Source organism: Felis catus, chromosome C1 (assembly GCF_018350175.1).
Source record: "Felis catus isolate Fca126 chromosome C1, F.catus_Fca126_mat1.0, whole genome shotgun sequence".
NCBI classification, from domain to species: Eukaryota; Metazoa; Chordata; class Mammalia; order Carnivora; family Felidae; genus Felis; species Felis catus.
The window spans coordinates 100075126-100099145 of record NC_058375.1 but is presented as its reverse complement, the minus strand read 5'-3'; the positions used below and the strand labels follow the sequence as shown (position 1 = coordinate 100099145).

General features: G+C 45.1%; 1 protein-coding gene and 1 pseudogene across 3 annotated transcripts in view; one reads left to right on the top strand and one right to left on the bottom strand.

Moving 5' to 3' along the window:
• TTF2 (transcription termination factor 2) overlaps positions 1 to 24020 on the bottom strand; it is a 41790-nt gene that overhangs the window by 10653 nt on the left and 7117 nt on the right. For 2 of the 3 annotated variants that reach the window (XM_006935022.5, XM_045033338.1), the window contains exons 4-16: positions 17110 to 17176; positions 15297 to 16256; positions 14627 to 14741; positions 14101 to 14283; positions 12478 to 12605; positions 11201 to 11282; positions 8823 to 8942; positions 7311 to 7461; positions 5412 to 5520; positions 2945 to 3129; positions 1828 to 1981; positions 1473 to 1564; positions 530 to 615 (exon numbers count right to left, since the gene is read on the bottom strand). In XM_006935022.5, the coding sequence (XP_006935084.3) occupies positions 530 to 615; positions 1473 to 1564; positions 1828 to 1981; positions 2945 to 3129; positions 5412 to 5520; positions 7311 to 7461; positions 8823 to 8942; positions 11201 to 11282; positions 12478 to 12605; positions 14101 to 14283; positions 14627 to 14741; positions 15297 to 16256; positions 17110 to 17176 (2432 nt within the window). The remainder of the gene's footprint in view (positions 1 to 529; positions 616 to 1472; positions 1565 to 1827; positions 1982 to 2944; positions 3130 to 5411; positions 5521 to 7310; positions 7462 to 8822; positions 8943 to 11200; positions 11283 to 12477; positions 12606 to 14100; positions 14284 to 14626; positions 14742 to 15296; positions 16257 to 17109; positions 17177 to 24020) is intronic. The other variant, XM_045033339.1, reaches the window with a different exon arrangement.
• Positions 21814 to 22152, top strand: LOC123379025 (annotated as a pseudogene).

Here is a 24020-nt window from a genome sequence, read left to right as displayed (position 1 = left end):
TTGTGAACTTCTCTGATCTGAGATTCGGTAACACGGCTGTAACTGACTTCCCTACCAATTAAGCCAAATGAAACATGGGTTTTCTTTGCAGACCTACTTGCATTTTAATAAAGCAGATTTCAAAAGTAACTGAAAAGAAGTTTACATCACCAGGCCTGGTGCATGGAGATCAGCTTGGGTTGGCTTGGTTTGAGGTTCCTAGCTAAGATCGACTCTCTCAGATCAAGAATTCATAGTGGCGCCTGGGGGCTTAGTCGGTTAAGGGTCTGACTTCGGCTCAGGTCACGATCTTGTGGTTCGTGGGTTCGAGCCTCTCATCGGGCTCTGTGCTGACAGCTCGGAGCCTGGAGCCTGCTTTGGATTCTGTGTCTCTCTCTCTCTGCCCCTCCCTCGCTCCCACTGTCTCTCTCTCTCTCAAAAATAAATGAACATTAAAAAAAAAAAAGGAAAAAAAAAGGATTCATAATGTCCCGTCTCTAAACCCACATTTTCATTTCTTGTATGTATTTATGAGGGTCCCACTGCTTACCTTTACTGAATGGATTATCAGGGCTTCTTCCAGACTGGTTGCCTCCACTTTCGTGCCCTGCTTTGAGGTAGGATTGCAGAGCTGACCTGCCTCAGATCGAAAGAGAAAATGGACATATAATGTTTGCTACGACCAAAGACATTTACAATGGTCACTGCTTAACTGTGCTTGCGGTAGGACCCTGCAAAATTATAAAGGGGAGATCTGTTAGAATAAAGCCAGGCTCATGGTAAGTACTGGCCAAAGGTAATGAAAACTAATTATTTTAAAAGCCAAATCATTTTTTAAATGATTGCTAAGGGTTAATAAACACATTAATATTATAGAACATTATGTTTAATGATAACTTACTACTTACAACACATTAATGTAACACTAACATTAATTAGTATTAGTTTATCTTTATTAATAAATACTATAATACTACATGAGTTTACAAAGAAAAAAACATATTCACACTGGAAGTGAGAGGTACCCAGAGGGAGAGAGTAAATCTGGAATTTAGGGAAGGACAAGAGTTTTAGAGACAGCATAAAGAAGAGACGACAAGGATTACAGAGCAGTTTCTTTAAGTCTGATCAGATGCTGAGTAACAGGTCAAAGGTCAAAGGGATGTTCTTTCCCAATATGGCCCCATAGGACCAGATAGAACTGATGTACAGTGACCACACTGCAGGGCTTCTATGCAAGGAAGAAGCCCTTGCATAGGCTTCTAGTGCCTATGAAGAACATAGTGTGTATATGAGACAGAGGGGAGTCGGGGAGTGGGTGGTGAGAGAAAAAGGGAGAAAAAACAAACAGGAGGAACACAGATATCCAAACTCATCGATAATAGCATAAATGCAGTTTGAGGAATCCTGTATTCCTCAAGCCTGGACTCACTCCCAAGCAGGGACAGGAATACCACAACAACAAATGTGAGGTGCTTCCTCACTGCACACACCTGGATCTTGCCAAAAGGACACTGTACACATTCTCTTCCTCTTCAGAGAGCTTTAATCGGTGCACCTGAAATTTCCGCTGGGGCAGCATCACCTGGAGGAGGAGAAAGCAGCCGGTGAAGTCAGACAAATGACCTGAGCATTAGAGTAAATCCCCACAGTGGACACTGGAAACCTAGTCAAAGCCTGGCCAGCACTTCCCCTGTCCTAAATCAGGACTGCTGCGGGGCCCCCTCACAGGAAGACGGGACACTCAGAGACCCCCAGGAGCAAAGCAGATGGCTGGTCAAGCCAAGGCAGGGATACGGATACCCCCCTTCCCTGGCCTCGCCCAGGGACGCGTGAAAGTAAGATTACCAAGGGCTTGCCGGTGGGGTCCAGCTGGTCTTTTGTTCTCCTCAGCAAAAGGCTCTTGGTTAAAATACTTAACCGTTCTCCTCCTTTCTTTGAACCATTGTCAACCTGGCTCTTCCACAGTCGGATATCATCAAATGGTGAGCAACGGAGAAATCTGTTTTTGTTGGGGAAGAAGACAGAGAGTAGGAAGGAAGTATTGAAGGATAGTTCAAGGAGGAGAAAAGGGTCCAAGGAAACACATTAAGATGAGAAACAAATCAGGGGCGCCTGAGTGGTTCAGTCGGTTAAGCGTCTGACTTCAGCTCAGGTCATGATCTCACGGTCCATGAGTTCGAGCCCTGTGCTCTGCGCTGACAGCTCAGAGCCTGGAGCCTGTTTCAGATTCTGTGTCTCCCTCTTCTCTGACCCTACCCCGTTCATGCTCTATCTCTCTCTGTCTCAAAAATAAAAAAATAAAACGTTAAAAAAAAAAAAAAGATGAGAAACAAATCAGATTTTCTGTTACATCTGTCATTCAATCATTTTTAACAGTGAATTTCATAGCAAAGCTCTGCCAGACATATCAAAAGGATCCAAGTCAGTAATAAAACCACATTATAAAATGTGAATTTTCCCATTAACATTGTCCGTATTGCTACAGCAAAACACGCAATCAGTAGATAGAATTTGTTCCTAAAGCTTCAAAGGTTGACAGAGAAATTCCCTATCCTCTTGCAGGCGGACTTGAATTAAAGCAAGTACTTTAAAATCAGCATTCTTTTCTGTTTGCGTCGAAGAAAATAGTAGGCCTGACCCTAGGACATATGCTTTAAAGTGGAAAAAGCCCAGAACATTCACCGGACTGAAGAAAGAGGGTTTTGTTTCCTTTCATTTTAATCCGTCCTGTTATTTTTTCACACACAGGAGCTGGATGTCATCAAAGTCTTGTACCTGCCAATCAATCAACTGGTTATTTTCTCATGGATATTAATTCTTTTGTCCTTTAAAGGTTGTCAGGTTTGCCGTCTGCTATCCGAGATAATCTGGCACACTCTGAACTTTATCATGAGATATGAAACAAGTATGAAGGGTTACTGACACGGTTCACACTGACATAATCCTGGAGAGTTTTACTCACTTCAGCAGTGAATACATGTCCAACAAGGTGTTCTGAATGGGGGTTCCGGTGACAGCCCAACGGGCGTGGGCCTCTAGCTTGCACACAGCTGTGGAAGTCTGCACTCGGGGGTTCCTAACACAGTGAGCTTCATCCAATATGATTCGAGCCCAGACTATTCGAAGCAAAGGTGTTTTTGCTATATCCTGGAAGAAACCCAAGTGAAATCCATCAACTGTATGGGAGAATGTACATGTCTTCAAGAAGTTAAGGGAAAATATGAAAAAGTATGGAGGATCCATTCTTACCTTCAAGTTTGAGGGCTTAAATCAGGTATACTGAAATAAGAATTGAGCTGAAGAAACCAAAAGTGGAAACTCTTAATGGGCAGAAATAAACAAGTCAACTTGAGAGCCCCCAACTTTTGGTTTAAGATGCTTAGTAGTAAAATGTTTTAACTTAAGTTCATTTTATCCTTTCTACCCACTTCTGAGCAATGGCCATGGGTCAGGACTACACTAGGTGTCAAGCCTAGAAATTCACTCACTCAATAACATATTGACCAGATTTATAAAAATTCACTAGAACTGTACTGATGGGTCTACTTTTATGCGTAAGATATGAAATCAGACTTAAAGGACAGTTCCTAGCCTCAAGGAGCTCACAATTTGGCAGGGAAGAAAATCAGGCATCCAGATTAGCATGATGTTTATATATTAAGTCCCGCTGGGTAATTCAATACACGCCGGAAAAATCTACTCAGTCCGGCTCACTGCTACATCCCTAATACCTGAAACACCATCTAGCACATAGTAGATCCTTAACGTTCGCTGAATGTGCAGAGTGCTAGGACGTAAGTAAGCACAAGGTCTAGGAGAGGCATTTAACCAAAGGATTAAAGAACTCTCAAAGCAGGTAAAAATAAATAAATAAATAAATAAATAAATAACCAACCAACCAACCTAGAAAAGGAACAGAGGCAAAGCATTCCACTCGGAGGGAGAGCAGCATGACAGCGCAGGGCAGGTGTCCACCCCTTGGTACAAGTGAGCATGAGGTGCAGGGGGTGGGAGATGAGGGACGTGCAAGTTCAAGTTCATACAAGGTCTACCGCGTCCTGCAACAGGACTACGGTTTGATCCTGAAAGCAATGAGGAGCCACTGGAGAACCTCAAACGTTAATTACCAGCAAGAAGTCAAGAGTTGTTCTGACTGGAGAAGCATTCTAGAGATTAGCCCGAATATGGCTAGGTTAGTTCTTGGAACAGCACAGTATTTTCAGGAGAAAAAAAGCCCCACAGTAATGATGCAATAAAGCCTCTGTGCTGTATAACTGGGACTACTTGGCCGTCCTAGCAAACATTCAGGGTTTTTTGTCTGGTTATCGTTTAGCTTCTGGCCCTCTTGTAGCCTTATTATTTGCAACCTCTTTTCCTGGGAGGTGGAGAGGCAGTTGTTAATGGCTTAATACAAAAATACTTGTACTAAAATACTGGTCTTCACATTGAATATAAAAAATACCCCAGGGTGCTTGGGTGGCTGTCGGTTAAGTGTCCGACTCTTTAAAACAAAATTTTCTTTACTGTTTATTTATTTTTGAGACAGAGAAAGAGCGTGAGTGGGGGAGGGGCAGAGAAAGAGGGAAACAGAATCCAAAGCAGCTCCAGGCTCTGAGCTGCACAGAGCCTGATGTGGGGCTTGACCCTGAAACCACAAGATCATGACCTGAGCCGAAGTTGGACGCTTAACTGACCGAGCCACCCAGACACCCCAAGCGTCCAACTCTTGATCTCAGCTCGGGTCTTGGCCTCAGGGTCATGAGTTCAAGCCCCACATTCACCTCTGCACTGGATCTGAAGCCTACTTAAAAAAATATATATATATATCAGGACACCTGGGTGGCTCAGCCGGTTGAGCGTCCGACTTCGGCTCAGGTCGTGGTCTCACAGTTGGTGAGTTTGAGCCCCACGTCAGGCTCTGTGCTGATGGCTTAGAGCCTGGAGCCTGCTTCACATTCTGTGTCTCCCCGTCTCTCGGCTCCTCCCCTGCTCATTCTCTGTCTCTCAATAATAAATATTAAAAAAAATTTTTTTTTAAATATGTGTGTGTGTGTGTGTGTGTATTCACACACACACACACACACACACACACACACACACACACACCCTAAGAGTATATACTCCGAAGACTCTAAAAATTGCAAGTGGGGCTTCCCATATTCATGTGATGAGTACCATTACAACTATAACGTAGTTACCATTAGTTCAAGAAAGCAACTAAATACTGTGCCAAACCTCAACCTTTACTGCTAATGAGTTTGTCTAAAATAAAAGAGAAGGAACAGAGGGAAGAACTCTTTGCTTCCGCAGTGGAATGTTTAGGCCATTCCTGCCCTCCCAGGAAGGTACCTTTCCTTACTCTGATGCTGCGGAAAGACTCCAGTTAAGTGAGGTGTGGCTCCAGTTTCCCTGGCGGCTCCCAGACTCACCTTCTCCGCGCTGGGGTTTGCACCCGGGATCACTCTCTCTTGTTTCTGTGTGGGAATCTCCTTGGTCAGAAGGTTATAGGTAGTGATCACGATGTCATATGTAGACAGTCTGCCCAGATATAACACAGAGTAAGCAGTAAACAATCCCTCTGTGACTGACAAAACAGGCGGGGATGACCCGTTTATAAAAAATGCGAGCGGCTGCAAGGACAAGTCAGCAGAATTCGTTAACTCATGTCTGTAATCCACACACACATGGTTTGGGAGGGGTAAACTTTACTCACTAGGCTTCCTTAGCTCTGACATCCGATCATTTTTATAGCCTGCTCACTATTACTAAACAGCCTCCCTGTTCCCATCCCACGAGTCAGAAAGAAAAACCTCTGGCTGGCATCATATTAAGCTTGGTACAATCTGGCAATAACAGAAGCAGCGTAGGATTGAGAATTAACAGTTAGTAATGATTTGACCTAGACTGACACTGACGTCTCAGGGAGGTAAGAAACTCTCAAAGCATTGTTCATCTATAGCTGATCTTTCGTCTTATGATTCTATAACGGATTTCTGAAAACCCATTAACCCAGCTTTGACATTTGGGTACAAAAATACATGCTGTAAGCTTGGAGTTTACCTCTCCTGTACTCTACATGTAAAGATTCTTAACAAAAGGTACAAATCTTTTTTCCAACGAAACGTAATATTGTGCACCTAGGCGAATGTCCATAAATGCTTCTGATAAAAATGATATGCCTAATTCAGAGGGAGTGCAGTCTACACATTGCCTTAGTCTCACACAGAGAAGAAGAATTAAGAATGATTCCAAACTGTCAACTAGCGCATTCGGAACACCAAACCAGATATGCTCAAAGTGCAAATCAAGTGAGGTGTAATTTATTTCTAATAAATATCTGGAACAATGGCCACTGACAGCACTCTGCTGGAGAAGGCACGCAGGCCTGTCACTGCTACCCTGATACTTTTCATCTGCTGAGGCGACCCTCACTCCTGAGAGTAGGTGTATTGTAAGACTGAAGGCCCCCAATTGTGCAACTCACTGTTCTTTAGGAGATCAAATTTCCAGTATTAGAGGTTGGGGAGATTATTCGGAAGCAGAAACAACTCTGTTCGTGACTAGATAGCAAGTATTCAACCCAGACCATCACATCACAATTAGGAACAAAAAACAATTCCTTTAGAGGCTCCTGGCTGGCTCGGTCGGTGGAGCATGTGACTCTTGACCTTGGGGTTGTAAGTTCAAGCCCCACGTTGGATGTAGAGATTACTTAAAAATAAAATCTTACCAAAAAATAATTCCTTGAAAACCAAAAGCAAAGATTAGGACTAAAATGACCCTATGGGGAAGGATTTTCATTCCTCCTTCCTGATCATCTCCCTTCAGGAATTTGGTTAGGTCTCACCCTTAACCCTTGAGTCTAAAACTTCTTAGACGGTTCATATGTGAAAAAGAGCACCAGTCTGTATCACACAATCCTTAATAGTCTATCAGAATGCTCTGTAAGACTGGGCTGGCTGCATGTGCACGAACAGAAGAACGTGAAGCTGGACACAGATATTCAACAATCATGAGTGACTGTGGCAGATCCTGTTGTTCCAGAGGAAATGCTGCTGCTCCCTGGCTGACAACTCAGACACCTCAGGCTACCTCATATGGCAGCTCCTGTTGAGGACGGGGACAAGGATACAGCAAAAGAACACCATTCTCTTACAAGCTGCATCTCTTCTCACAGGTGAAGGATGCTGGGTTGATGACAGTGCCCTTGGTCTTCACAAATCATCAGCCCTGATTAAATGAAAGCCCAGAGAGAGCGGGGAAGGCCAACAGGCCCCTTCAGCCAAGATGCCGAGGGCTCACACCAACCGCCGTATTTCCACACTTACACTTTTGCACGTTGTTCCCGGTTGGGCCCATGATAGAGGCAGACTCTTAGCGTGTTGCTGCCTACACGTTTCATCACCTCGTTTTTCCAATGATGGATCAGGGAAGCAGGACAGATGATCAGCGTTCCATGGGAAGTGAACTCAGAGGAGTCTTGAGGGGGGAAAAAAATCAGCACCTCGTTACGCTCATTCAACCGTCTTTGACTCCTTGAAGGCATTTCCTCTTTTTCTTGACTTTCATTCTTTCAATCAATATTTAAAAAAAAAAAAAATTTTTTTTTTAATGTTTATTTATTTTTGAGACAGAGAGAGACAGAGCATGAACAGGGAAGGGTCAGAGAGAGAGGGAGACACAGAATCTGAAACAGGCTCCGGGCTCCGAGCTGTCAGCACAGAGCCCGATGCGGGGCTCGAACCCACGGACCGTGAGATCATGACCTGGGCCGAAGTCGGACGCTCAACCGACAGAGCCACCCAGGCACCCCTCAATCGATATTTTTAACAAACTGCTGCTCTTACTTCCACGCACAGGGTACCACAGAATGGGAAATAAAAGAGGTGATCTGTCAACTCAAAACACGTATGTTTTCCCCTGTACAAATGTCAGACAGAGAGAGGCTGAGGAGGAAAAGTACAGTACGTGGCCTCAGTCTAGAAAAAACAATATGCTTCCACAGTGGCGAGGAGGCAGAGGTAGGATCATTTCCTATCTCGTCCCGAGTGGATTCGTCACAAGAGAGTATTATTTTCTCTGAAAAGTGTAATTTAATTACATCCACATTATAATGTAAGTACAAAACCCCTCAGAAAAGCCAAGCTTGCTTTGGAATGGGTTAGTGATGGGGTATTTGTACCATTGCCTGCACCCCCATCTCTTTGCATGAACCCAGGGGCACAGGACCCGGCTGTGACCGTGTTCATTAGAGGCCCTGCAAATGGACGGCAGATTTATAATAGTTCTACAACTGACCCACCAACTGTCTTGGCAGACGTTAGCAACTTCCACGTGATGTGGTGATGCCAATATGTTACATGTAGGACGTTTAATGCACTTGCACATTTTACTTTCAAACAGAGGTTGAGATAAGGTAGAAATTGTCTAGAATTTGGAAACTTCTGGAATTTCAGAACACTTGGAAAACAGCTTCTGCTATGGTGGCTAAAATCTGAGGTTGTGACAGACCTTCCTTAAGAAAACAATACATTGACTAATTTGTACCTAACCTATGATTATGTCCTCAACATTAACAGAAATAATCATCAGAGCCCTTCCAGCGCCTTGGCTCTCTCTATAAAATTTTTTCTAATTACAGGTCAAGCTAAGTTTATAGCAAAAGGAGAAATGACCACTTGTAATTAAGCAGATCTAGCATCAGAAATGACGGCACAGGAATGAGTCTAACACTAGTCTTCCAATAGATGAATTAAGTATGACCAAACGTGTTCTTTCAGAGCTTAAAAATGTCTACTCTTAAAAATGTCCACTTAGGAAATAACAGGCTATCTGTATACCATCTTTGGAAAGCCAGGTCAATGCCATGTTTTTGTCTTCTTCTTTGTTTTTCTCCCGATTCTTCTGGGTCAGGATGAGTGCAATCATTGTCAGAGTTTTTCCTAATCCCATATCATCCGCTGGAAAACAACAACAAAAATCGGAGAGTCCATTACTTAGGGCAAAGCATCACCTCCACTTGAAGAGAGAAGCCACTGGCAGCCCTTAGCCCTTGCTGTGCTGACGGTGTGGATCTAGGTCCTTTCCAAGCCTGACAAATCCTTCACCTTGTGTTTGAAGATGAACCCTAGCTCTGGCTGTTTACTATCTAGATCAAAGGCACTTACCGTGACTTTTGCAAAACTTAGAACTTAGGACTTAGATTTTATTCTAGTCTGCATGCTGAAATGTTACTTAATGGATGCATACGTGGACATCTATCTCAGTTTGGTGGTATTGCCTGGTCTTTTTAATTTCTTACTCCGCCAAAGCAAAAGGATCCAGTAGGTGGAGTTCGTTCAAAACACTCCTTCTCCATTCCCTTCATTTATTCATCAAAGAGCGCCATAAATGAACATTTCTTGGGTGGTGTCAGTGTGCCAGTCACTGAACTTACCTAATTTATTGTTTGTACCCTATAGAATATTCTCATCCTCACCTGAACAGTTTCAATAAGCATTCTGACATAAGCAGAAGTAAAATGTCACAGCATGGGTTCTGGTTCGCATTCTGGCCCTGCTACCATGCAGACAGAGTTAGCACCACACATCTGACTCCCATCCCGGGAAAGGCCCGCTGACAAAGTCGGCCCTGGGCTGGCGTGTGGGAACACGAATTCAAGCAGGGTTCCCACCGTTCCCAGACCTTGTAAGAGCGGCTCACTGTGCCTAAACTGTGCCCACATGATGTGGTTTATGCTGCACAGCTGCTTTCCTGCTGGGAGTCTGGAATTTCAGGACCCAACAGGCCGGAAGCTGCCATTGTGGCCAGTTCCTAGTAAACACCTGGGGCCCAAACTTCCCTGCTTGGTAACATCTTACATGTGTCATCACAGCTCACCCTGTGTGACTTCACTGGGAAAGGTCTCTGGAAGCCTGCACCTGGTATCCCCTGAGCTTTGCCCCATGTGCCTTTTTCCTTTGCTGACTTCCATTTCTAGCAAATCAAAATCAATTTAATTAATTAACTTATTTAAAGTTTGTTTTATTCTGACAGAGAGAGAGAGTGGGGAGGGGCAGAGAGAGAGAGAGAGAGAGAGAGAGAGAGAGAGAGAGAGAGAGAATCCCATCAGCGCGGAGCCTGATGCGGGACTCGATCTCACAAGCCTATGAGATCATGACCTGAGCCGAAATCAAGAGTCGGACACTTAACCGACTGAACCACCCAGGCGCCCCTACTTTTTTTATTTTGTAACAAATCACAGCCATGAGTACGACCACATGCTGTGCATCCTCCTTGCAAATCATCGAACCTTGAGGATCCCCAACACAGCCACTTACTAGCCATCATGGCCATCTGTCATGTTTTCTAGAAGCTGAACCCCTTGGAAAATTTTAGTTTGAGGAGTCTCCAAAGCAGAGCCTGGAAAACTTACTTTCTAGGGTCCCCTGCACCTAAGGCCCCGGCAGCGTGACCTGGCTCTTGGAGATCACATGCACTCAACTCACATAAGATTTCAACTCAGATGTAAGCAACGTGAGAAATGAGGTTCCCTGTGACATCCTTTCTGCAGGAAAGGGTGGGGACAGGAGTCTCCGACTCTAGGGTGGCAATGCTCTCCTCTGGTGCTTGAGCAAAGCAGCCATGACAGTTTCCACAGGACACTGAGTTTATTACTTGGCTTTGGCCATGCTCCTAGATATCTGGTCTCCAGCCTGGCTCTCCACATCTCCCAGACACTCTCTGTGCCACCAGAGAATGAACTCTCCTTCTGCTTAATGAGCCACAGTCAGCTTCTACTGTGTGCTGCCACGACCTCACCTCTTAAGTATGTTGCTTTTCCCACCCTGCGCCTCAGTTTCTTCATCTGTAAACAGGGGGGATTATAGTGCCCACCCCAGAGCTGGTGACAGGGTCAAATGAGGGGGCATCTCTGGGTGACTCAGTTGGTTAGGTGTCCAACTCTTGATTTCAGCTCAGGTCATGATCTCATTGTGGTGAGACTGAGCTCCACACTGGGCTCTGTGCTCAGTGTGGAGTCTGCTCAAGATTCTCTCTCTCCATCTGCCCCTTTCTGGCTCACACGTGCTCTTGTGAAAGGGAGAGGGGAGGGGAGAAGAGGAGGAGAAGAGAAGGAGAGGAGAGGAGAGGAGAGGAGAGGAGAGGAGAGGAGAGGAGAGGAGAGGAGAGAAAAAAATTACAAAACATATGTCGACTCTTATCATAATGTCAGACTTACCCAGAATTCCTCCATGTGGCTTCTGACTTTCCCGCCATAGTAACCAGGCCAACGCCTGCTTCTGGTGCAGTAGCAAAGGGACCTGATAGAGGTAAGAATCAAAAGCTGAGTACAAATTCCTCATGAGGGGCTGGATCCTGACTACATGGACTCCATGCTCTCCGATTCTCGTGTCTGGAAGTGATCCTCCCAATATCCTAGCTGTCACGGGGCTGCTCACTGCTCCTCGGATGTCCCCGAGTCCGCCTCTGACCTAGGGGGACCATATGTCCTGGTGTGCCTAGGACAGACTTGCACCACCAGCCAGCATGTCTATCAAGAGCGTCTATCAAGAGCGTCCCCTACCCCCTCAAGGGAGAGTCTTGGTGTGTCTGCTTTGATCGCCAGGCAGTTTCTATTGCTTGCTGCCGAGACCTCTGACTGGCCACCTTCCTTTCACTGACGAAGCCATTTCGATGGCTCTTCCTTATTTTCCTTTAAACGTGAGTCTCCACTCTGTAGGCAATGTCCCAGTCTACACCGTGAGTCCTAAATTTCAACAGCCCTGTGACTGACACCCCCTTCCAGTCTTTTCTCACTCCACTTTTATCCTGTGCTCCGCCACAACAACAATCTTCAGAAAACGCCTCGCTCAAAATTCTACAGTGATTCCGTCATTTCTCTTGAGCTGCTTCCCTATGCCAGGCTGCATGGCCAGGGCTGCCCCGCTCAGTGGCGCCACCTGCTGCCCTCGCTCTTCACTTGTTAATAATCGAGCCCCGTATCTCCTCTCTGACGGAGCCTTCGGCTTATACCCTCTCGGGAATCCTTAGCCTGCAACTTCTTTAAGGCACGGAATAGGCAGGCAACGAAGAGTTCTTTACCTAGAGTGACTTCTCCCTTATTCTGATTCCTCTGTATGCTGCATACTGTCTGCGGTCCCTTACAATGCACACTGTACCTCTGTTCTTGCATCATTTTCTGGCTGGCTTATATCTGTTGCATGTGCACTCCCCCCAACTAGTTCCCTAAGAGCGCAATTCCTTCGCATCCTCGTGGCACCCAGTGAAGCTCCGTAAACGGATCTTTTACTGCTATAGACTTCTATAATTTTGTGGCTTTAGGGGAAAAAAAAATATATTTTTCTTTCCTCACTGCTTAGCAGGAGGAGAAAATACAAGAGAAGCCATGGAAGCGTTATCCGTAGGAAAGATCCACCAGGACGGCACTCTGCCGGGCAGAGACCCAGGGTCTGTGGGTGCAGGGACACTCCGCGCCAGGAATCTTCCCCGGCTCACCTTCAGCCCGGGGGGATCCTCTGCCAAAGCTGTCTCGGCAGGCCGCGACTCCAGTGACTGATGTAGCTCGTCAATGGCTTTACTTATGATTTTCCACACTGCGTGAGGGCCATCTGGTTTGGGAGGGCCTGGGGACAAACAGGCGTTCACTCAAGGTGTCACAAGTATTTCACCCCGGCAATTCATGGTTCGCCAGATAATCAATCTGCACGGACTACAGATTCTTGCCTCTCGATTCTCCTGGCCTCCCAGGCCCCTCGATCCCCATTTTCTGTCTGTTTAATCACACATTCTAATAAAGGGCAAAATAACAGAAAGGATAATAAAGAGGTAACTTGTAATGTTTTGGATGTGTTTCCTTTTCCCCCCAGCTTCAGAGAGGTGGCAGAGGAAAAAAGAGTGCCATTGTTATTTCAGGAAGAAAAGATCCTCGGGGCTGGACCAAGAAGGGGAGTCAGCAACAGGGAAGGCCGAGCTAGTGGAAGTCTGTGGATATTAATTCGGGCAGGGGGGGAGACAGCCCCTGACATGCGTGTCACACGCTGACCACCCTGAGCCAGGCGGTATTAGCTCTCCCTCGTCCCACAGGGAACAGCTAGACACACACCTCAGCTGTTTGCAGTGTCAGGGATGAGGTGTCCCAAATATGGTTTCTAGATAAACGGCAAGCAATTAACCATCTAAACGTTACAATATTTTTAACGTTTACAATATTTTTAAACGATAAACCATTTTAATGGAATGCTTTCCAAAACGTATTATATACTTTCTCACCTTAAGACTCTAACATAATTTCGTTTTTGTCCAGGTGACTCAGTCACCATCATGCTCACTGAATGATGCTCTCACAGCAGTGCTCTCAGCCAGGACTGTCCTGCTACTCAAGCACACGCATTTTCCGTTCCCTCTTAGACAAGCCTCAGCTCGTCTGGCACCGAGCCTATTTCTTACCCTCTGTTAACTACTGCTCCTCGACTTTCTCCCCTTCCTTCCTCTTTCTGCTTCCTTGCGTCTCTCCTTTTCTCTTTCTGTCCCTCTAGAGGTCCTCAGCTGGGAGAAAACTGGCCTTGGCTTTTCCAGTCGCTGCCAGCCCACCTAACCAGTGAGCTCATCAGGTCCCAACTCCTGATCCGCAAACCAACCCATCTTAGGACATATCTGAGGCTCTAATGGCACCATTATTTGCGGTTACTTCTGAATCAGTTTTCTGGAAAATTTAGGACAGAAGCACTAATTTAAATAGGGTGGCACTGCTCTCGGTGGCTCTTTGGTCATCAGCTTGACTCACGTCGCTCCTCTCCCCTACCTTAACACGCACACAGGAGTGCAAATGTGCCCGCTGGTCTGCCTACCTCGTGGTGGCGTGGGTTTGAGTTTTCACTTACATTTACCAGATGATTCCCATGTGCCGGCCACTGCGTTGACTGATCAAGGCCCGTGAACAAGGCAGGCACAGAAACCTAAACACTGTGGAAGCCCGGCAAACACCACAGTCTTTATTATAGGGGCAATTCACAATTCCAGAATGGCTTCTCTCTTCACATGGGCACAGAGACACCTGCTAGGCAGCATTGAACTTGGAGGTGTAGCAATTCACAGCAGGGCCAGGCCCTTGGATCTTACCTCCATAGCACCCACTGGATCCCCCAGCAGCTAGAGGGCAGACGGCCTTCAGTCCTTGAGAACCCAGAGGCTGCAGTCCCTGATCATGCAGGGGTAGGGGAGGCACCAAGCGAGGGAGGTCAGTGGCAGTTTTGGTGAGGTTTCTCTGCTGTGGTACTTGAGTGTCACTCTTCTCATTAGTGTCTGTTCAAAAACAAAACAAGGAAAGAATAGGCTACAGTTGAGGAAAGCAAAGGAATTATCTGTGTGGGAGGAGGTCAGGAGAGGGTGGGACCACTTCTATTCCCATGAGCCGGGAAGACCTCAAGGGCACAGCATTGAAAGTCTCTTAACCAATGGGAGCGAGCAGAGTCCACAGGCAATGCAGGAAGTTTTTCTAAATCACAAGTGTAATTCTGAAAAGCTCAGAAGTAGATCATCAAAAGGAGCGGTGAATCAATCAGTGTCTTCTTTATCAAAAGGGCTTCTCGAATGTCTCTTGTAAAGTTCACGCAAACCCTGAGTTCTGGGGCGCAGCCCATCTCACCTGGCTCTGGGGAGAGGGCAAGAGCTCCCAGGGCTTCCTCCAACTCCCGGATCTGCTGAAGCAACTTCTGACCCTTGTCTGGAAGAGCCTGGAGGTTCACGGATTTCAGTGTGCTCTGAAAAACACCTCCTATAAGATCCTCTCTTCTCCACTTGTTAGAAAAACAGTTTCAAATTAAAGTACCCTAAAATGTGAAAACTGAAATTATGGTCCATTAAGTGTATGTGTGAAAACCATGTTTTTTGGGGGCTTTTGTTTTTTTTAAACCCAGCTGATCTACTGACCCTGAAAATATAAACCTAGGCAAAGACAAACTAACCACCTGCAAAACCTTTGTCCTATTAACCTATCCGACTGGTTTGCGGCCCACAGAAAGCAATGCTCTGACCTTAGAAACAAAGCACATGGGTGGCATCTGGGTGGTGCAGTCGGTTAAGCGTCTCCTAAATCTCAGCTAAGGTCATGATCTCAGTTTGTGAGTTTGAGTCCCACATCAGGTTCTGTGCTGATGGCATGGAGCCTGCTTGGGAGTCTGTCTCTCCTTCTCTCTGCCCCTCCCCCGCTAAGCAGGTGCGCACACGCTCGCGCGCTCTCTCTCTCAAAATAATAAACTTAAAAAAATTTTTTTAAACAAAAACAAAAATAAAGCACACGGCAGGTCAGCAGTTACCTTCTTTTGTTTCAGTTGTGTCGTGAGGTACACACGTTGGGCTGCCGGGTCTGAAGGTTCTACCTTCTTGGAAACTCCTGAGGTGGCAGATGTGTTTCTTTGCACGCTCTGACCAGGGAATGAAAGGCGGTTCTCATTCTGTGAGTCCAGAGTCAAGTCAAAGAGCAAGGGAGGCTTCGGGGAAACAGCAGTACCTTGCCCACGGTCACCGTGGCTGGAGCCCGCTTCTGGGCCCTCTCCCAGGGGGCGCAACGCAGCGGCTGGTGTGCACTGTGCGGACGGTCCTTGTGGGGCAGGCACATCCCGAGGCTCCGAGTGCTGATCGGACTGCGTGCTTGGGTCACCCCCTGCCTTTGCTTCTCTAGCCTCCCGGCTCTTGGAGTGCTCTTTGTTGAGGTGGCCCCCTGTCTGGGGCTTGATTGTTGGGTTCTGACCCTGAGTAATTCCAGGCAAAGGCTTAGGTTCCTTTTCCCTCAGAGGCTCTGATGTTTTTTGGACATGATGACTCTCAACATTTGATTTCTCCTGAAGAGATCCGGACGGTTTTCTCAGCTCATCGCCGTGGCCCTGTTTGGATTCAACCCCAGAAAGGTCTCTTCTGTGCGTCCCTTTGCTCTCCTTTGCCTCACACTGAAACTCTTTCTCCACTCCATGCTTCTCTTGACCTGCAGCCTGTTTTTTCTTTACCTCCAGGCCAGAGGAGAGATCTTTCTTCATCCAGCAGTTGGATTCAGCCTTCCATTCCTTCTTTGGATCCAGGAACACATCTCCTTTTTCCTTTTGACTCTTGTCAGCCATCTTTTTCTCACCTTCGCCTTTGGTGAACTGTTTCCAGAGAGACGGTTCTTGATTCTTGTCAAGTACCTTGAACGGGTTTCTCTGCTGGTTGGAAGGATAATGAAGTGGCTCAGAGGCGCTCTCACACTTGTGGGTTACAGGATGTTCTTTGGAACTGGGCTCCTAAAAGACAAAATAATCTTCATATAAAACATCAATGCAAGCTTTCTATCTAGAATGCCTTCCCCCCCCGCCCCCCCGAGGAAATGGAAACAGTAGTCCAGTATTTCTGAACATTCCTGGGACCATTTCTGCCTCTAGGAAAGACCATGTGCCTAACTCAGAGAGTATTAGTTTCTGAACAGAACTTCCAACACTCGGTTCCTTCTCTGATCATGACCACTGCTTTCCCAGGCTTCAAGGACAAGCAGTGACCAAATCAAGTGCTTCTGCAATTGTAATAGCCACATTGTATACCTCTCATGAAAAACTATTCTCTTGGATGAACCTATCCCCAAACCTACACAATACCCTCAGCTTGCTTCGAGTCCGGCTTTAGGAAGGTTTCATTGTGCGAGTCTAGGGTTACAAGTTCAAGCTACACCTCCACCAATGAAAGTGTGGCTGCCTCCCTGGCCTAGCCCCTCAGGCACCAGGCATCTGTGAGTCTCTCATGTGCCAGGAGCTTATGAATCACACCCCATTTATACCAACATCAAGGAGTCAGCAGTCCATAAAAAGATGCTGAAGTTAGTCAGGTGAATCCAAAATTTTCCCTAGAGAAAACAGTGACTACAATTAAAACCTCGGAAAATATTTAAGTGAAATAGGAGGCAAATCATTAAATCTTCACTATAACCAAATAGTCCTTTGAATTAAAAGACCTGACATGGCCCACGCTGCTTAAAGAAAAGATCTTTCAGGGACAGTATGATGAAGACAAACCAGTTTATACCGGACTTCAAAGTCTTTTCAGGCAACACTGCAGATTAAACAGTCTTAACGAAGCAGGTCTGAAGACAGGAATAATTCCTACCTGCCATGGGATACTTCCGCACCACTGCTTCCCTGCTGCCTTACTTCTAACGCACTGGAAGAACAATCTAGTGAAGTACAAAACACAAATAATCAAGGCTGTGAAAATCCATTAAAACGAGATACATTTAGTTTTCATCCAAGCAAACATCTTGCAACTTCTTGACACCAGTTTTGAAAGGTCACTTGAAGCCAGTGACTCTTAGATTTATATTTAAAAATTCTCTACTGCACAGGATCTTCATAAGGGATACGAAGTGAAAGACTAGAGATGTCATGGAAACCAAGACGTGTACTGGTTTGTTCTTTTTACTCTGTAAAGGATGACTAAAATGGAAACATGATCAGTGGTGGCTGTTAAAATCAGAAAAAGAGAGACCATCAAATCCCTGACAGGAAACGATAATACCGCCTATAAAGTAAAACAAAATCTAGCCAACCAAAACAAAGACGAACTACCCTGGATCTGGCCAAGCCCCTAGATTCAATTATCAATTTACTGGAAACACAGACAACAGACGAATGCACGGATCGAGGCCACAGGGATGTGATCTGTAAAACCTTGACAGGAGGAAATGCTCTGTGACAAACAATTGTATTCTTTCAACAAATAAATGACAAGGGAGGGACAAAATGGAGAGAAAACTTAAGAGACTTAAAAGACACATCAATCAATTGCAACCTGTGAACCGTATTCATTGATTTAAACAAACAAAAACTATTAAAATTAACTACTTGCCACCTATGAAGCGACAGGAAATCTGCACTCCAACTGGTTAAAAAGAAAAGAGAGAAAGTCCCTATCTTTCAGAGCTAGATACTGAAACACTTGCAGAAGAAATGTTATCTGGGATCTGTTCCAAAATATGGCGAGAGCTGGAGGGTAGAGTGGGTAGAGTTGGTAACTAAAGTTCACATGCTGCATTATTCTATCTTGCCTACTTTTGTGTATGTTTGCAATCACCCATGAAAAAAAAAAAGATCATATTCAGACATACATCCAAATACAAGACCGTCCCTGCACAAGTAAACCCAGCCTTCACACCCACTGCACAGAAATGGCCACGCGACTCCGTTAGCAAGCGAACCACGCATACGCTCTCCAGCCCCCAGATTTTCCATGCATATCTCCCTCCATCCAAAAGATGTCCTCTTTATCCCTATTTGCCCACTGCTTCCCCCATCACCAGCTGTCAAAGTCCTGTATGTCCCTCCATGTCGGCTTCAAGCCATGCCTCCTTCGCAAGGTCTTCCCACATTCCCTACCCTGCTCATCCACTGGGCTGCTTCTGGATTTCTGCTGTATTTAGGTGTATTACACTTGTGTCTGCCTGCCTGCATGACTGTATCTTCAGTGACTGGAAGGCTATAATCCTATATGATCTCTTTATTCCCAACTATGCCTTGCCTTTTGTACAGAATTGTTAAGTATTGCTGAATTAAATAGAACCAACTCATTTTTTCCTTCCCCAAAATGATTCCTCAAAAACATTTAATCTGTTAAATAAGCTCTTTCAAATACAATTTTACCTAATTGTTCAACTAGGTAATAAACTCACTCAATAAAATGGCCATGGAAAGGAGCCTCTCATGGTACCCCATCTGCCCAGTTCACGTTCCTCCCAAGTGTCTGTTCCTATTAGTTCTCTGTTTGCCTCTCCAGAGATTTGTAAATGTATATTCAGATCAACATAAATATATAAATCTTAATTTCCTTTTCCACACAAATGGATAGCATAGTATACATACTACTAATACTAAATACCTTGTTTTTAACAATATCGTCAAGATTCTCCAGAATATATACATAAGGTACTCCTATTATGTAATACATGTATAATATATATTATATATGTAAGCAATATACAATTTTTATACATAATTTTTCTTTTTTACAACTGCACAGTTTTTACACAGCTGCACAATCTCCCACAATTTAGAGTTCCATTATTCATTTAACTAGAACCCTCTTGATAGTTTGGTTGTTTCCAATTCTTTCCTACTAAAAACAATATCACAACAAATAACTTTTTACATGTGTCATTTCACATGCGTCTTAATATATCTGTAGGGTAACTATTTCTCACATTGTGTATTAGGACCTTCTCTGTTTTTCTTTATCAATTGGCTTGTAGATTTTATTTATTAGCTCTTTTTGCTGTTTTCTAACTCATTAAATACAATTTTTACCTACATTAATCCCTTTTTTTCTCCTTTCTTTCGGTCTAATTTCTTGCTCTTCTTCTAACTTCTTAAAATAGTCTTGTGACATACAACAGGAATCGTGACAGTTTGAGTCCTAATTCAAGATGAATCCTGAGCGGGTCTCAATTCCCTGACGTCAATACCTCACCTGGACGTATAAGCAAAGATAGGCCCCAAATGGACAGATATTACATAAAAGTCAAGCTAGAAAGAAAAGAGGTCCAGAGGTGCCTGGGTGGCTCAGTCGGTTAAGCATCTGACTTCAGCTCAGATCTCGTAGTTCGTGAATTCGAGCCCCGCATTGGGCTTTGTGCTGACAGCTCAGAGCCTGGAGCCTGCTTTGGATTCTGTGTCTCCCTCTTTCTCTGTCCATCCCCGGCTTGTGCTCTCTCTCTCTCAAAAATAAATAAACATTAAAAATAATTTTTTTAAAGAAAATAGGTCAGCCCCTCCCATAAAAACTCACAGTTTTCCCATTCAAGCTCACAATTAAAAAAAAATAACAAAAAACCCATACTGGTCTTTTTAGTTTTTCTCACTGAAACAGGACAATTACATAATTGAACTATGTAAAATACATGTATTTTACATGTAAAATACTATGTAGAATACAACTATGTAAAAATACATAATTGAACTATGTAATAAAATTTATGAAATGTTCTGAATGCACAAAAATTCAAAGTGTTGGCTACTATTAGGCAGGACCATTACTTATCAACGTGAATCAAGAATAAATTGCTGCTGTGGTTTCAAGTGCATCAAGTACTTGAAATCTTTACTGACAAGAACATTTCATAAATCATATCTATTTTAAAGCCCAAGCCACTGCAGACTTTAGAAGGGTAGGACTTGGGAGTCCAAAAAGGGGAAAAAAAACAACACACTTACTATGCATCTACTAAGCATTTACTTAGTTCTAGGCATGGTGCTAAAAAAAATGTTTTTACTTGCATTTTTATTAAAACCTATCTGAATGGGTTTCTCTGTTTTTAGGATAAAAATTTTGTTATGTTTATTAAATTACAAATCAACAAGGAAAGCAATGGAAATACATTCTCACAGAGAAAGCAAAATTTTTTTATAAACGTTGATTTATTTTTGAGAGAGAGAGAGAGAGAGAGCGTGCGAGAGAGCGCGCATGCGCGCAAGCAGGGGAGGGGCAGAAGAGAGAGGAGGACAGAGGATCCGAAGCGGGCTCTGTACTGACAGCAGAGAGCCTGACGTGGGGCTTGAACCCACAAACCCTGAGATCACGACCCAAGCCGAAGTTGGATGCTCAAATGACCGAGCCACCCAGGTGCCCCAAGAAAGCAAATATCGACTCCACTATGAAGAGTGTAATTTCTGCAGTATGTCATTTTCCGAGATATAAGTAATAAGCGATACTGATGAACACAGCCAGAGGAGGCCAGACCTCTTCAATGCCGTCTTCTTCACCAGAAGGCAAATCCCCCCTGGTTGATCATCCAACCCTGGCTTGCACTGTCAGGCACGTTCACTTCAGCTAGGCTGGGGTTCTCTCAAGTCTCCAGAGTCCTCCTCCCTTGGTTCAAATCCCAGCCCTACTACATAATTAACTCTGAAACCTCAGATACTTCATTTGACTGGCCACTCTGCCAGTTTCCTTTTCTGTAAAATGGCCAAAACCAAAACAGTACCTACCTCAAATGATCACTGTGAAAACCACACGCGTTAATGCACGTAAAGATAAGGTTCAGATCAAAGTAACCCGTATCAAGGACTTGTTAAGCAGTAGCAGTCATTAGTTCACTCTCGCTGACCATCTTGCTGTAGTCACACTTCTGTTTCTAGCCCCAAACACTGTCCTTTATCTATCTAAAATTTAAAGGTCATTCAAGGCCAAGCTCATGTCTCAGTTCCCACACTTCCTCAGTAACTTGCACCAGCGTTAAGCCCCTGCTGTAGATCGTACTGTCACAGAAGCACCTGCACCTGAACACATCCAATTTCGTGCTAACACACACAGATCGTGCTGGGCGCCAACCTTCGTGTGTCTGACTCTTACCCCAATGGTGTCAGAGACCATCAGGAAGACAGGTTCACTTTTTTGTATGCTCCAGCACTGGAAAAACACGAAGCAGGATTTCTACCTCATTCCTTTACACGAAAATTCAAGACGGAACAAAAACGTAAGTGTAAAAAAATGAAACTGGAAAGGTTCTGGGGGAAAAAAGAGAGGAATTTTTTTTTTTTTAATCCTCAAGTGAAGAAGGCTTTTCTCAGTGTGACCTAAAATCCTGGATTTGGTAATTCTGACCCCATAAAAGGTTTTTGCTTTGTTTTTTTAAGATTTTAGTTTTCTAAGTAATCTCTACACCCAACGTGGGGCTCGAACTCACCACCCTGAAACTAAGAGTCGCACACTCTACCAACTGAGCCAGCTAGGTGTCCCATCCACAGACCTGGCCAGAAGAAAGTTTTAAACCTCCGGCTGCGGGAGCCAGTGAGGAGCAGCAGCAGGGCTCTGTGCCGCCCTATGGCCATGGGCCTTGACAAGGGCCACAAGGCGACTTGACTGAGAACTAAGCAAGCTGAGGCACAGCCACCGCCGCGGGCGCCTCCCCGAGCACATGCTCATATGGAACGTGAGGGCGCCTCCCTGAGAGCACATGTCCCTGTGGGACATGATCCGAGAGGTGTGGGCTTCACCCCACACAAGGGCACGTCACAGAGCCACTCAAGGTCTCCCAAGGACAAGAGTGCCCTCAAGTTCTTCCAGAAAACAGTGGAGACACACATCCATGCCAAGAGGAAGAGAGAGGAGCTGAGCAACGTCCTGGCAGCCAGGAGGAAAGCGGCAGCCAAGAAGGAGTGAACCTCTCCCCTGTGTATGTAATAAGGCCTTTTGGGGCAGGGCAGGGGGGAATTTTAAGCTTCCACATGGTAAAAATACCATTAGCGAAATTATAAGAGAAAGGCAAAATGGAAAAAAGTGATTGTGACACATATCACAAAGACTAATATTCTTCACACACGAGGGTTCCTTCAAGTGCACAGCACAGGGCCTGACACTGTACAATGGATGCGATGCACAAGCCGTACTAGCTTCACTGAGTGGGACTGCTCACGGGCTGGTGGGACCAGAGGTCCTTCTTCACGGGCCCGGCTCCCATTCAAATTCCTCCCTATCACCCACCCAGATAATCATCACTGGGCTATACCAGCTGTTTGCCCATTTTACCCAATAACCGGCGACACAAAGAATTTTTTTTTTTAAGTAAAAAAAATTTTATTTTTAATCTTTATTTATTTTTGAGAGAGAGAGACAGAGCGTGAGCGGGGGAGGAGCGGAGAGAGAGGGAGACACAGAATCTGAAGCAGGCTCCAGGCCCCAAGCTGTCAGCACAGAGCCCGACACGGGGCTCGAACTCACAAACCGTGAGATCACGACCCGAGGCGGGGTCGGACGTTCCACTGACGGAGCCACCCAGGCGCCCCTACACAAAGAATTTTCTAGACACGCAAAGATTCAATTGTTATTAAAAAATAAAATTTTCTGGGGCGCCTGGGTGGCGCAGTCGGTTAAGTGTCCGACTTCAGCCAGGTCACGATCTCGCGGTCCGGGAGTTCGAGCCCCGCGTCGGGCTCTGGGCTGATGGCTCAGAGCCTGGAGCCTGTTTCCGATTCTGTGTCTCCCTCTCTCTCTGCCCCTCCCCCGTTCATGCTCTGTCTCTCTCTGTCCCAAAAATAAATAAACGTTGAAAAAAAAAAATTTAAAAAAAAAAATAAATAAAAAATAAAAATAAAATTTTCTGAACATCCCGCAACAACCAGTTATTTAAAGAACTAAAATTTGTTTTACCTAGATGGAGATAAAAGAATACTTCTAGCTATTTTGATCCTATATCCTTGAGAAGCTAGAAGAGAGGTTGGTGGGGGCAGGGGTGGGCGGCAGGGGAAGGAGGGGAGGAAACAAGAACTCAGGAAGCTCAATGATGTTGTCCAACATTTGTAAATCAAGGTATGCCACGTCATTCAAGGCAAGGCAAGAGTTCTTCCTTCAGGTTCTACTGAGTGACTGTTTCTTTATTGCCCATAAACAGAGGGCCAAGGCTGAAGGGCCAGTCAAATGCCGGTTGAGTGGCACCATCTGGTGTTTAAGTAGGAGAACTGCACATAAATGCACCTACCGGCCAAGGTATCAAAAATGGGCCAAGATCTTACCCTCACCTGGGCTTACACCGCCCCCCCCATTACTCTGCTGCTCCTGTCTCCTAGCTGGGTTAAGCTTTAAACATACCGCCATTAAGTCAAAATGTAAAGTACTTTAAGTTCTGGAAAAGAAACTTTTCTTCTGAAAACTGGGTTTCAGAAGAAAAGGTTACATTCCCTGAGGTCATTTTCCAGAGTACAGGAGTTCTGGCTAAATGCCCTTACTGTCTGCTAAGGAAGTCATCAGCCATTGGCTTACCTACTTCTTTTAAAATTTCCAGCCTGTACTACCTACAGGGGTGCCTGGTTTTTGTTTTTTAAGTCTATTTATTTATTTTGAGAATGTGTGGGAGGGGCAGAGAGAGAAAGAGACAGAGAGAGAATCCCAAGCAAGTCCCACACCATCAGCATGGAGCCCAACACAGGGCTCGAACCCACAAACTGGAAGACCATGACCTGAGCAAAAACAAGAGTCGGATGCTCAGCTGACTGAGACAACCAGGAGCCCCTGCTTGTTTTTTGTTTTTCAAT